Source organism: Choloepus didactylus, chromosome 12 (genome assembly GCF_015220235.1).
Source record: "Choloepus didactylus isolate mChoDid1 chromosome 12, mChoDid1.pri, whole genome shotgun sequence".
Classification (NCBI taxonomy): Eukaryota; Metazoa; Chordata; class Mammalia; order Pilosa; family Megalonychidae; genus Choloepus; species Choloepus didactylus.
Genome location: NC_051318.1, coordinates 15,358,397 through 15,373,271, shown reverse-complemented (window position 1 = coordinate 15,373,271; position 14,875 = coordinate 15,358,397). Strand labels below are relative to the sequence as shown.

General features: G+C 42.0%; 1 protein-coding gene across 6 annotated transcripts in view; it reads right to left on the bottom strand.

Annotated features, from left to right (window-relative positions):
• Positions 1-1,146: 1,146 nt before the first annotated feature.
• The window catches only part of SPATA13 (spermatogenesis associated 13), a 397,052-nt gene continuing 383,323 nt past the window's right edge, over positions 1,147-14,875 (bottom strand). For 5 of the 6 annotated variants that reach the window (XM_037800660.1, XM_037800659.1, XM_037800661.1 and 2 more), the window contains 4 exons: positions 13,556-13,685; positions 11,930-12,302; positions 7,525-7,599; positions 1,147-5,514 (listed from right to left, as the gene is read on the bottom strand). In XM_037800660.1, coding sequence (XP_037656588.1) covers positions 5,339-5,514; positions 7,525-7,599; positions 11,930-12,302; positions 13,556-13,685 — 754 coding nt within the window. In that variant the 3' untranslated portion in view covers positions 1,147-5,338. Of the gene's footprint in view, positions 5,515-7,520; positions 7,600-11,929; positions 12,303-13,555; positions 13,686-14,875 lie in introns of all 6 variants that reach the window. The other variant, XM_037800665.1, reaches the window with a different exon arrangement.

Here is a 14,875-nt window from a genome sequence, read left to right as displayed (position 1 = left end):
ATTCTCTCTTGAGGTCCTTCACATCCATCCTCTACTCTCCTTGGTCTGTGCTTTGTGCGAGCCCCAGCTGACATCATATGCCCTTGAGAATCCTATTTGGGTCTTGCCTCCTGAATGAAGCCTTCTCAAGAATCTTGACCCCAGAGACTTACCAGAGGAAAGGACTCCCTTCTCTGAATTCATTTTATAACTTGTACACACTTCTATTGTTGTACGGTTCATGCTGAGTTTTAATTATACGTTTACACGTTTGTCTTCCCTGTTCAACCGAATCACACGTCAACTTCATCTCTCCACTGCACAGAGCAGGTGGCCACGGTGGAGAGTAGTTCTCATCTCCCCACACCTGCAACTCTTCCAGAAGAAAATGCCACTGCCTTTATCTAGTTTCTCGCCTTCTTAAATGTAATACCACCTTAGATAAGTGGGAACCACCTGTTGAGAGACCTTTAGATTCTCAGTAACTTCCCGAAGAGAAGCCGACCCAAGCCAGCCCCGCTTCTCCCACTCCAGCCCAAGAAGTGGGGAGCAGATTGTTTTGGGAAGTAGGTGGGTTTTCAAAGTAAATAAACAAAAAGTGAGAAGCAGCTGCTTGGCAACCTTCATAGGAACTCTTTTCTGATTACAGTCACAGCAAACAATGGGCTATTTACTTAGCTTTTCTGAACCGTTAATTAAAAGGAAATTCTTATCTACCCCACCCCCAAAGGTTTAGTGCCCAGGGACCCTAGCCCATCTGCTCTGGAAGATCTGCTAGGAAGATCTGGAAGGTATGTGGAAGGCTGGAAGGCTGCCTGGCCTGCTCTGTTCACCTGCCTTCCTGCCAGCTATAGGTTTTGCCATAATAGGCTCATCTTTTGCCCTTCTTAAGCTTGCGTCATCAGTAGAAAGAGCAAAAGCTACTGCTTCAAAACAGGGCTCCTAGCTCTGGGTTTTGGTTCCATCAGTCTCCAATGCGTTGAGTGTATCAATTTTTTTTTAAGTCTAGTGGGAGCCTCTCCGTTCCCCGCAGAGGTTTCCCACAGCCACCCAGTGCCTTGACCTAGCTCATTAATGGATAATTTGTAAGTCTACCCATGTAAGAACAGGGTGTGATCTGGACATTCCAGAAGCTCTCTAATTTTACTACTCAGATGCACTGTTGGAAATGGTTTGGCAAACTGATTTTAATATACAGATACAAAACAACAAATAGAGATTCACATCATTTACAAGAAAAGCAATCATTGAAATAACATCGTAAATTTTTCTTTACAAAAAACTTCATTCAACAAAAATACATATCAAGTTATAGCAGTCTTGTACACCAGACCTCAGCCGTCAACAGCTAATTCGTCAGGTTTGAAGCTGTCCCTTGACTTACACAGAAACATCATCTTGATGTTGATGAGTTAAAATGAAAGGAAAACGTTGCCAAAAGCCTTGCAAGGTAGGTAAGCAGTTCATACTTAATCAAGGCTAATATTTCCAGAAAAAAAACAAACAAAACAAAAACCAACATGATTAAATTACTGAATCAGTTAGAACGGTTTTCTAAATACAGTGCCAATGCCCATGAAATAACAAAAGGCAATAAAGAAAATTGTGTGTTGTAACTAAATAAACTGCGTCAGGTATTTAAGCCTCTGTTTTGTTTGTTTTTTTTCCCTGAGGCCAGATAGTATCTACTTATTTTTTTCCAAAGTTTTTGGGACTCCACTTTCACTGCCATCTTGACAATAGATGAGCCAACTGAAATTATAACAAAGAGAACAGTTTGCAGGTTAAGCTTATTACAGGAACAATTTTGTTTTCTAACAGTCGAAACTAGAAGTAGATTTGTGTCAACTGGTAGTATGACTTCTTTTGGTCTGTAAGTCACTGAAAGGACATTTTTTTCACTCTCTTGGCACTGTTCAGTGACTGTGCATCAAAATACTAATACAGCAATGATCTCCCTAACTCCAGGTAACAGGCTGCTCTATTCTGGCTAGGCTATTAAATTAGTTTGCATTAAGGAGTATCAGCAATTTGGGCATGTAGAAATCTCCAGCTGGCAAAATGCTGCCTATTACATGTTTTTAACAAAAGATTTGCACAGTGAACAGAATTTTGAACTAAAGGCACGTTTGCTTTGTCTCTAGACAATGGCAATACAGGGTGATGGGATTTCCTTAGCAGGCATGGGTTTGCCTTCATCTGAAAAAAAAGGGCACAATATTCATAAATAGCATGCAGATGGTGGTGAAATGTTTTCAACGACAAAATTAGATCTACCAGAAAAAAAAAATCATTAGTTCCACAGAAACCTAACTAGGCAGATGTGATTCCATGAAAGCTACGGTAAATTGTTGCTACCCTCTCTCTAATTTGTAGGCCAAAGACGAAGAATGCAATGTATTCAGGAATTTTACAAATATTCTATTTTTCAATTGCTTATAATCTATTGCAGGGTTATTATATATTTTAAGTATAATGAAAATTTGTAACTTTGGTTTTGATCATGGGCCATTTTAACTGTCTTTCACCAGAAGCTGCAAATTCTTGGATACAAATGAAGGATAGAATAGCCAAAATTCATCAAAGTGTTATACCATCTTTATTTTTTCCTACCTATATTATGGAATGTAAGGTGAAAAAGAGAAAGAGAAAGTGAGCTTTCCAATGAAATTCATACGTGATCCATACAGAAGGTTCTTTTATTTCTCTCTTTTTCTTTCCAAGAGAAACATGTGACTTAAATCAATAAGTGAGTTTGGCAAACTTAACATTAGAATATTCAAGTCTTCTATCCTTTGCAGAATTCAGGCTTTTAGTAATAAAATCCAAATGATGGGTTATTTTTATAAAAATATTTTAGCAGTTTTCAAAATCAGCTGAAGATCTAGGTAGGATGTAACTAGGATCTGTCCTAGGATTTGACCTAGGACAAATATTTGATTAAGTGATTCTCATACCACACAAAACTTACTGGGACAGCCTTGGGGCTTTTCTAGGTTGCAGTGGAATTGAACTTGACTGAACAAAAGTATGTTCCGGTGTTCATGTGTTTCTATTACAAAGCCCAGGGAGGTGGAGGTGGGAACCAGAAGTTAGGGCTCAGCTGGGAAATAAATCAGGAATGGTCACAGAACTTAAAAGCATTTCCTCATGACCCATTTTTATATTAGTAAAAGGAAGCCCTTTGAGCGACTCTACATGAATTTAATCCTCACTGAAAATGTAACACAAGCAAATCAATTCTCCTTATTTCCTTAAAGCAATTCTCTTCTGTAACATTAAAAAAACACACACAACTGTTCAAGATTTCTATACATACAAACAACTCTATTTAGCACAGAGACCCCTACGGTTATTGATGAGGTTTCCTGGAAAATCATATTAAGTACAGTTTTCAAAATATGTAATTATATTTTACTAGCAAGAAGATCAGTTATATAAATGCAACAAAAATTGAGATGTCTATTAGAAAGGAAACATACACACACGTACACACACACACACACTCAACCACAGCACCTCCTGAGAATCTTCCTCATAAAAGCAACTTCTCTCTCAGGACACACAGCTTGAAGGCCCACGGCAGCGACCACAGGGTCATTAATCATAGAGTGTTACAACTTCTTGGCAATACTGACTATAAATAAGCAAGCACATGTAGAATCCCTGGGGCATGAACAAATGAGATTTCATGAGTAGCTTTTACATAACGCTGTAAAGGCCCATTAGAGAGACCCAAGATTTGTTCTTCTGGATGCAGGATGGTCTAACCCCTCAGGAACAGCTCTGGACCCGGTGGGGGTGGGGGTGGGACGGGTGGAGGAGCTCGGAGGAACCACACACCTGGAGACTTTGACCGTACGTGTGTCTTTGACATTACAGATTTGTTTATTTTCAAGCATATACCTATCAGAAGAAAGAGCTTTCCAAGAATAGCACACACAAAAAGGGCTTCTCAAACAGACATCCAGGAATTGTGGTGTACAATACACTCCAGTCCAGTGTACCGGGTAAATTCAAATGGCATCTCTCTAGCAGAGCCAGGCATATTTTAAAAAGGAATTTTCATCAAAATTTACAGTATAGACAAAGAAAAGGAGATTATTATCTACAGGAATCAGCCAGTATGGCCTTGGTTATAAAAAGGCTACTATCTTTGAGTCTACGTATTTTGTTAAGGTCTCCTTTATAAAGAATGAAACTTTAGAAACCTGTTGACATGCAAATAATGGCAATGTTAGGACTACTGTTTGGGGTTTATGCAAAGAAGTCTGCTTCAAATCCCCAGGAGGGAGGTGCTGACACTTTCACGCCTCCTAAGTAGAATGTGTGTGTCTGTGTCGGTTAAGTTGTCACAGACAACTGATTGAGGAAGTGCATCCGTGCTCCTTAAGATCGCTTTCAATTCTGCTTGTTTATACATTTTCTTTATCATAACAATAAAAATAAATGTTTCTTTTAAAAAAAACCACAAACAGATATGCTTGAATGGTAGAGTTTCTTAGGTGATGATGGATGGCTGGGCAGGGCGTAATTTCTGCTTGTGGAATGACAGAGTGCACCCGGCAGGAGAGGACCTGACTTAAGAACAAATCCAGCTGGCAGAAGGATTTTTCACTCCCTCTCTCGAACGCAGCAGCAGCTGTGGAATATAAGTCACTCTGCTTTGCAGGTCAAGCAGCCCACCCGGTGATGAGTGAATCCCATCAGGTTCTTTCTCCCTTAGGCTGGAGGAAGAGGAAGCTTGTAAGATGAAGCCTGTATGACCATTTGGCAACTGTGCGATTTAGATGACACGAGGGAACACCACGGCCATCTCCACAGCAGTTCCCTAGCAGGATGCAAGAACCTAACGGCTTTCCTTCTAGGTCTCACCAACCACGGGCTAGCGAGAGGCAGGATTGTGGAAACCCCATCACGATGGTTCCCTTCAAGATCAACTGCAAAGCGGACTCTAATCTAGTCACTCCTTAGGAATGGAAAGAGCGCCCCGTGCTCTTGCTCTGGGTTTGGAATGGCAGCACTGGGCGTCGTGGGAAAGAACGTGCCCATCACCGGTGGCTCCTTGAGGTCGGTGAGCTCAGCATTCATTCCAGAACCCGTTTCTGGTTCCCAACAGAGCGAGTCGCAGAGGGGCCTTGTGTATGTTTGAGCTCTGCGTCATGACCCTCCGCCCTTCTGAGAAGGCAGCTGGGTTTCTGCAGGCTGAAGGTGTGTCCGTGTCCTTTTCTCCTTCACTGATCCCAGAAGGAAGTTCTCAGCACTGGGTCCAAGACACTTTTCTCAGACTTAGCACAGAAGAACCAAAAAGGGCTCTCCTCTTGGTGGTTGCCTCAATAGAAGCAGAGCCATGATGGGTTCATTTCTTGAACGGCGTGAGTTTATTGAAGGTGTGCCAGAAAAGTGAAGGCTTTCTCTTGGGCTCTGCCAGGGCAAATACCTGTTGCTGGGGGAGGCTGGTCGGCACGGTGATGTGGCGCTGGTGGATGGGATGCAAGCTCTGGTGTGGTGGGGGCACAGGGCAGCCACTGTAGCCTGATTGGGCAGGGAAAGAAATAGAATATGTGCTAAGGTCACTTGTTAGCCAAAAGGAAAAGTAAGTGCCATGTCTCAAAGTTCACAGCAAATTGTTAATTCAAATTAAACCCAGAGTACATTTAATGGCTCTCATTTCAGAAACACTCACTATGTTCAGATACTATTGTGGAGCTTTACATGTATCATCTCATTTAACCCTTCAGGGAGGTGCCAGTTTGGCTAGAAGGAAATCTGAAACTCAGAGAGGTTGCTTAAATCACATAAGGTCACACAGCAGTAAGGGGCAGAATTGGAATTGGATGGCTGGCTGGCATGAGAAGCAATAAATGCTTTAAATGACAGCACAGAGCTCGTACTTCCTTGGCCCAAATTCAACACAGTCACTTCTAGTGTGTAAATTTGGGGGAAATTATTTAACTGCTCAGAGTCTCACTTCCCTAATCTCTAAAATGGGAATAATGGTACCTAATGAGAATTAAATGAGGTAGAAGTGAAGTGCTTCAAACAGTGTCCGCAATACCTGGAATGTGTCCTAAATATGTCTGCCCTTATTATTATGATGCCACTGGATCACACCAATTCATCATACTAATTAATTGCTTTAATGAAAACTTTCGCTTGAGTAGGTATTTTAAATCTCTGCAGAGGTAATAAAAATTTTATTAGAAATAGCTACAAGGTCAAAAGGTAACTGTGAGTCAGCATGATATGATGAAAGAGTAAGGGTTCTGGAAAGAGACAGGACTTGCGGGGGAACCCATCTCTGCCCCTGACTCCGAGACTCCCCTCATCCTGCAGAGCCGTGCTGAGGACTGATCGAGGGACCCCACCAGTGTAAACTGGTCACCACGGACACGAGTGCTCCTTCCAGTCTTCAGAGGCTGGTTGCCGAGCAAGTGACTCTTAGAAGATAGGACAGAAACTAATCAATTCTACCCCATTCTACTCCTCACCTGGGGGGTACATATACCAAACAAATTCCCACAGACAGAAAGTAGATTAGATGTTACCAGGAGCTGGGGACAGAGAGGAATGAGGAGTTACTGCTTAATGGATAACGAATTTCTATTTTGGGTGATGAAAAAGGTGGTGATGGTAGCATAACACTGTCGTGTACACTTGAAAATGGCCAAAATGGCAAATTTTATGTTATATATATGTTATCACAATAAAAAAAATTTTTTTTTAAAGTGGGGATACAAAAAAGAAAAAAAGGGAGAAATTTCTGCCTTGAAGAGGTTTACAACTTGGGAAAATTCTGCATTTCAGCTAAGGACACAGGGCAACGTTAAGTCTTGATTTTGCAACAAATTTTTCTCAACCCACTGGTTGTTGGCATATCACAGCCCAGGGATCACTTGGTCCTTGTTTTTGCATTTTCAGTTAGGAAACTACTGAATGAGATACATTTCATAGGGTAAATCTCTTAGAGGAGAAAGTCAATCTGAGTAAAGTTTCTAAGAACACAGCATACATTTTTGGAACAAAAATCCTTATTATTTAATTGCTGTCAGGCTAGATAATTTCCATTATCAACATTGTGGAAAAATCTTTGTTTGGAGGTAAGAATCTCTGGATATGTGGCCTAAACATCAGTATTTTTTAATAGCTCCCCAAAGTAATCCTCATGTGCATCCAGGTAGAGAATCACTGTTCTAAATAAGCTTGTGTGTCGTCTTTTTATTTTAATTCACTGCTTAAGTCACCGAGCTTTTAGATTAAGACCTGGAAGCATACTGGTTCCAAACCACTTCAAGAAACATTTCACTATTACACCCAGAACATTTTATATACTTATACTCAAACGTTAGCAAATACTGAAACATACTCATAAACCAAATACAGATTATTTTAAATTGTACATTATTTCAAATCTACCACTTTGAGTTTGACTAACTGCTCTTCTTCATTTAGAATTGGCCTACGCCAAGACTTTTGGCGTTCCCCTCCCATTTTATTTACAATAATGGTACACTTTAAGAAGTTGAAGCCTTCTCAAAAACTTACCTTTGGATTTTCCATGTCCTGCCTTTTGAGCATTTAACATGGCAAGTTTCTTTTGATTCTCTGAAATTTCCATTCCTGGATTTAGAAACAAATGTGATATATATTCAAAACTAGTGAAAACATTTCAGAATAAAACTTGCACCAAAACTCAAATCACCCCTGAGGCATTCACCATAATTCTAATCAAAGAACTTGAATCCTCAAAGAAACTCAAGAGGTTGGAAAGTGGTGGAAAAGGAGAAGTAGCAAGGAATTATCCCCTGGGGGAAAGGAGAGGCACATAAATTCATCTCAAACTAGGGCATTTTTTGTTTGTTTTCATGCTTCTATAGTGTATTTTTGCCAGACAACAGACCTCTTCTTTTCATTTTTTGTGAGCATTTCTCCCCTGTATGCTCTCAACTGGGTCCGTGAAGAAGGCAATGCTAGTTATCGTGCGCTTTGGAACTCCTCCCACAGATACCTTCACAAGAAGTCATTTTGGCTCATAGCCTAGTGATAAAGACGACCCAGGGACGGAGGGCTGATTACTGTTTTAATGTGCAATTATACAATGATTCTTCACACTATCCATGGGAATCCCGACTTCTTCCCTGCTTGGGTCCGAGAGTTGGAAGGATCTGGTTTGATTGAAGTCATGTAGGCTGTGATGATCACCAATATTTGGCCTATTACATTGAATTGGGAAGTATTGGGCAACAAATGTAAATTATTTCCTTCCATGTCTCACTCCCACACAGCTGCAGACTTGCTGTTTTGTTGTTGATCTTGCACAGACAATTGAAGTGACTTATCCCAGTGCCTTTGAAATGGGAAGTGTTGCGACACCTGAGTGGCCTCTTTAAACTCAAGATGCAAACAGACTGTCAAACTAGGGCATTTTTAAGAGTGACATAGGGGCTGTTAACAATCATACATGGACCATGAGTGTAAACCCAGACCGTGCTGGGTAAACGTTGACAGAGGGTGTTACGGATCGAATCGTGCGCGCACAGAGACACGTTCAAGTCCCAACCCTCAGTCCTGTGGGTGCGAACTCACTCGTAAATAGGATCTTTGAAGATCTACTGAGGTCAAACGAAACCAGGGTGGCCCTTAATCCTATATGGCTGGTGCCCCTGAAAGCACCGGGAATTTGGACACAGAGTTAGGAAGAGAGAAAAGACAGACAACCACATGTCAGAGGCAGGGACTGAATTACGGACGGCTGACAAGCCACTAGCAACACTACAGACTTCAGGGAAAACATGATCCTGCCGACACTTGACTTTTGGACTTCTGGCCTCCAAAATTCTAAGACAATAAATTCCTACTGTGTAAGCCAACTAGGTTGTGATTTTTGTTATAGCAGCCCTGGCAAGCTAGGACATGCTCTGCAGTAGAGCGGCACTGTCCACATGGGGTGGTCAGGGTGGGTGAAAACAAGTAACACAGAAACACCTAGACATGAACAAGCCACCACCCAGCAGTCACAATGGGAGGCAGAGCAAAGGCCAGAGAGAGACAGGCTGTGAAGCTGCCCAGGCAGACAAGTTTCCTCTTGGAGCAGGGGCTCCCCGTCATTAAAGCAACTGGCTCTGATGTCACACCTGCCACTGCTGCTCACACTGCAGTCACTTGGCCTGGCTTACCCTCCCCCTTCTGCAGACTCTGGCTCCTGGCTGTTCTCCAGCTCTCACTTCTGGACGTGTCTCATGTCCCTGCCTGGGTCCCGACGTCTCGTTCGGACTGGATGTACTGGCCTCCATCCCCGGCCTTTGGCTTGGTGCTCCCCACCCTGGTTTCTAGAACTATCTCCCTTATCGATCTACACATCATGTATCACAGCACCAAGGCTGGCAAGTCTTCTGAGCACTAGCCATGGGGAAGCACTCTCCTGCAAAGCACCTCTTCTTTCTTCTTCTGCAGAGGGGTAGGGTTGAAAAGTCTCTAGGGTGTTCCCTGTACTAGTCAGTTCTATCTCCGGGGAAAAGGAAACATTCCAATTTACAAATGCTTTCAGGGCCTATGCTGGACAACATTATGTAACAGGTAGGCTTAGGATTTTGTAGCTCTGTCATTCTGCAAACATTTCAAGAATTCTAGCTATGAGTGATTTTCCTTATTCCAACAGGGCCCAAGAGTCACAAGCAAGCACCAATATATGGAAAATGCCAGGAATTTGATTTCCTCTTCACATGAAGACTGATGCTCAGAGCAGAAGGGTCTCCCCCTCCTTGCGAGGGACTGAGTTCCATGTCAAGAGCCCAGGCTGCTGTCTGCTCACTGAGCGTTTCAGAGGAGAGTCAGGCTGTAGATGACGAGTTAGCCTAACTGACTTGCAAACGCCTTCCGATTCTGATGTATGGTTCCATGGAGCCCCCTGGATGGGAGAGTGAAGTCCACGGGAGATTGAAAGCCTGGGCCAGGGGCTGGTGACAGGCACAGCATGGTGAGGACCGACAAAGCACCTCTTTGTTGTCATTCTAGCTTTCCCATGGCAAAAAGCAGTTGATCCCCTGTTCTAGGTGTACGCCCCAAAGACCCAAACAGATACCTATATAGCAGTGCTCATCAGTGGTACTGTTCACAATAGTCAAAAGGTGGAAACAACCCAAGTGTCCATCAACCGGTGCATGGATAAATAAAATATTATTATAAAAATTATTTATAAATAGAATATTATTTAGCCTTAAAAATAAATGAAGTTGAGACATGCTACAACATAGATGAACCTTTAAGACATCAGGTTGGGTGAAATAAAATAGACACAAAAGGACAAATACTAAATAATCTCTCATATAAAATAATTAAAATATGCCAACTCATAGAGCCAGAAATTAGAATACAGATTACCAGGGGCCAGAGTGTGGGTGGGGAATGGGGAGTTAATTCTTTGGGGTGCAGAGTTTCAGTTTGGGTGATGGAAAAGTGTTGCTGATGGATGGTGGTGATGATAATGCAACACTGTGAGTGTAGCCAACAACACTGAGTCATATACTTGAAAGCATTAAAATGGGACATTTTATGTTGTATATATGCCACCCCAACAAAAAAAAATTCAAAAAACAAATTTTAAAGTAGCTGATCACTTCTGTGGGGAGGGTGGGGCAGGCCTTCTCCTCTACCCTGGACCACATAACCTTGAGGCCCAGGCTCACTTGGCTATAAAGATAATTATTCTGCACCCACCTCATCTTCAGGGGCTCACGGTCACTGTAGCAACCTGGATTTTATTCAACAATTTGTGACCAAAACCCTAAATGTGCTCGGGAAGCACTGGACTTTGGAGCTGAGAAACCATGAGGACAACCGTCACTAGTACCAGGCAGGGCAGCTGCAGTCTCAGAAAGTCACACCTCAAGCCTGAAGCCGGGAAGACAGACGCCAGGAACTATCCGGATAGTCAGGAGTAGAACAGCATCACGGAGAGCAAGAGAGGATGCACTGCCTTGATTGCAAGCCATGATGTGTGGCCCTTTGCTTCATGAATGAGAGATGGAAGAAATAGGCAGGGAGAGCTGTTGGGTCTGAACCCACTTTGGCAGCAAGGTAAAACCTCAAGTGCTTTGCAAAGGCATAGCTCAGACAGAAGTCTCAAGAACTGGTTGACGTTTCTAACGGCTTGGGCAAAACTCACCATAGTGGGCAGATCTCTGGGGTCACATTGATCTCGTTTTAAATGCTACTTGGCCATGTTGTAAAAGTGCACAAGTTCCTAAAGCCTCAATTTCCTCAGCTGTAAAAAAAGCTTAATAATAGTATGCCCATCACAGAGCTTTGATAAGGATTAAGTACAACGATCTAAATAAAAGCATAGAACAGTATGGTACAAAGTAAACACTTAGAAAGCACTACTTGTTGTAACTGTCTGCCATGGTCTGTCTTGTGAGTAAGTTTAGAAGTATTTAGCATCAGTAATTTCTTTTTCTTTTTCCAATGGGGAGATTAATTCTGGGGGAGAGGGTTGGAGGAGGAGTGGGCACGCAGGGCAGGGGAACAAGGTTGAAAAGCAAAGGCCCATGAAGAGTTAAGGCATGCTACAACACGGATGAACCTTAAAGGCATCGTGTTGAGTGAATTAAGCTAGACACAAAGAAACAAATATTGCATGATTCCACTTACATGAACTATCTAGAATAAGTAAATTCATGGAGACAGAAAGTCAAGTACAGGTTACTAGGGGCAGGTGGGGGGTGGGAAAGGGGTTATTGCTTAATGGGCACAGAGTTTGTTTGGGATGATGGGAAAGTTTTGGTAATGGATGGTGGGGATGACAGCACAACATTGTGAATGGAATTAATGCCACCGAAGTGGACACTCAAAAATGGTTAAAATGGGAAATTCTGCATTATATTTATGCCACCCAAATAACAAAACAAAACAAAAAACCCAAGTGTTTCGCACAGCCCCACATGTGACTCACCCATCTCTCGGTCTTCCTGGACTCTTCTCCTCTCGTCCCTACAAGCCTGCAACCACCGCATTTTATCTTCTTGTTTTTTGGCACAAAACAAATGGGCCTCAGCGGTGGTCTCACTGACGAGCTTGAATGCATTTTTCACGCTGAGGTTGAAGTCTTTGTCCCGCCCGTCCTCCAGGTCCACGAGCTCCATCTTGTCCATGTCCATGCGGCCTTTGTAATAGAGCATGTCCCTCCGGAGCAGGTCCTTCTTGCAGGACACGAGCTGATGGTCAAACAGGAAGAATGTCCGCTGCTGGCTCTTGCCCTGCTTGGTGATTCTGGTCAGTTCCCCAGAATGGATCAATTCGGAACTTCGATCTAAAATATCCAGCCCCTGCAATGATGAAAACGCACTTAAAGATTTGCCAGTTCTGATTCCTCCAGGGCTCTGTGATTCAGGAAACAGCTTCCTGACACAGAATCTTTCTCAGATTTTCCAGTTACATGAGGGATTCTGTTGGCTATCCCAGTTCACAGGATATCAGGACCTCAAAGGCTATCTCAAGCCTTGGGATTCATCGCCTTGTGTGTGACATTTCTTTTTTTTTTTTTCCCTACTGAATAGGAAAATGTTGCAAGCACCTCTAGGTTATCTGAGGTGTCTTCCTTACAGACAAGAGATCTCTAGTGAAAAGCAGGCCAAATTAATGGAATCCAGTTAAGACTGAAATGGTATCTGGCTAAGACCACTCCTTGGAAAATAAAGAAGCCTTCAAAGAGGCTTTAACTCTATGGGAACCTAAGTACTATATACTATTTTTTGAGTATATAGCAGCTCCCCTTAAATATAACTAGTTTAGGATCTTCGAAAGAAGGCCAGACAGCAAACTGCTGGGAAGAAATTAGTAAACTTCTGACCATAAATTATCTCCTAAATGTCAGAGTCCAGGATTAGAAGAAAAAACATACTTTAAAAATATTTGGGATGGATCTAGTCCAATGTAACGTTCAAAGTATTTGTTATGATAGTGGCCTTTGTTTTATAAGATTTTATTCTCCTCTAATCTCAGTCATCTGTAATGTTTTTTGGGGGCAAAAGATCTTGGCTCCAAAATAGTTCTTCTATTTACTTGCCTATAGCAATCTTGTGCCTTAGATTCTTCACTTATAAAATGAAAAACTTGGACTGAATAAACTCTGAGTTCCCTTCCAAGCCCTAAAAGTCTTTGTAGTCTTTGAAATATAATTATCTCTTTCCAACTTTCACCACCATAACCTACTTTAGCTAAAAACCTAACTTCTCAATCCAAACTTCCTCAATCCTCTGGGATGTGAGTTCCACAGAGAGAAAAATGGCCAATTGATTTGATGTAGGATAAATCCTGTTTGGCCTAAAAAACAATCTGAGGGAGGTCCTTTTATCATTCTTCATAACAATGGCACAGAATAGTAGTTACCAGCACGGACTTTGAAGCCATAATGCCAGGATTTAATCTGGTTCTACCACTTCCTAGCTGTGTGGCCTTGGGCAAGTTACTTAACCTTTCTGTGCTTTCAGTTTTCCCATCTGTAAAATGGGGGTAGTAACAGTGCTCACATCATAGGGTTGTTGAAAAGGTGGAGGAGAGGTGGGTGTTTCACACTTACCTCCCAGCCTACGATGGACACTTGCCATCGTGCTATCTTGTCTATGCTTTCCAGCTTCCGTTTACGCTCATTGATCAAGCAAGCCACATTCTTCATGGCCTCGTATGCTGCCTTTATATTGTTGTAATCACTGCAGAAACAGGAGGTTAATTTTAATCATTTAACACTCAACTCACAAACGAGGATCGACAAAACAATGATCTCAATCCCCGATTGAGTAATAGTCTAGACCAAGCTGCATTTAAATAATAGCCACTGTTTCCTCTTTCTTGTTCCTCCATGAATACACTACAGTCTGCATAGGTTAGGAGAGCTGACTGGATGCAATTCAGAATTCTTTGTAACAGAATGTTTTCATTCATTTCCCAGAAATCACAATGATTGAAAGTAAAATGCCACAAGAAATAAGTTTTAACCTCAATGACGATGAATTATTTTCATTAATAAAGAAAGAACAGGCTTTATTATTGTTTTGGTTCTGATATGTTCTGTTTTGCTATATAAAGTACTTTAAAAATCAAGAGCTGTTTTCAGGAGTAATAATTTTCTCTGAGTCTTATCTTGTACATTATTTAGGAAGGGACACGACAGGACGTGGCCACACAAATCTGAAGTGGTCAGTCATGCAAATGTAATGTGGCATTTACTGTAGCAATAGACCTTCATTTCCGGTGTTTTTCATATACTAGAGTCAAATCAAACTAAAACGGTCTCCCCAACGGACTCCTGTTCTCAGGCCTTCTACAACTATAGATACTGGGAGAAAAGTATCATTGTTTTCTATATTCAAGCCAGAACAGAGCATGTCCAATATTTAAAAGTTTTACATCTGGGTTTTGCCCCACATTAATGATTTTGAGTCATGGACCAATCACCCAGCACTGGGGTTGACTGTTTTCCTTTCCAGCCCTGGAGTGACCTTCAGGGACAGAGCCACTGGTTCTCAGTCGGCCTGAATTAGAATTCCTCTTGCACAGCCATGAAAAAAAGCCTTCAAAGCAGAGCTTACTGCCTATTTACCAAACACAATTGAACTCAGATCTTGGGAAGTCCCTGGGCCTTCCCACACAAAGCAGTAACTGCTGTAAAGACAAGCTCTTCAGAAAGTGAACTGCAATCCAGTCATGCTAAGAAGCAGGGTGAGAAGCAAGAATAAAAATGATCCAAGGGGGCTGCCAAATAATAGGCTCTGGCAATGGCAAAAGGGTGCAAAATCATTACATTATTTTCTACATGTTTTTCTGTACGACTCCAGAAAACAGGCAGAATTTAATCATTTTTGTTATTTTGCTTTGTTTTACTTAAGACAAGCAAATGGGC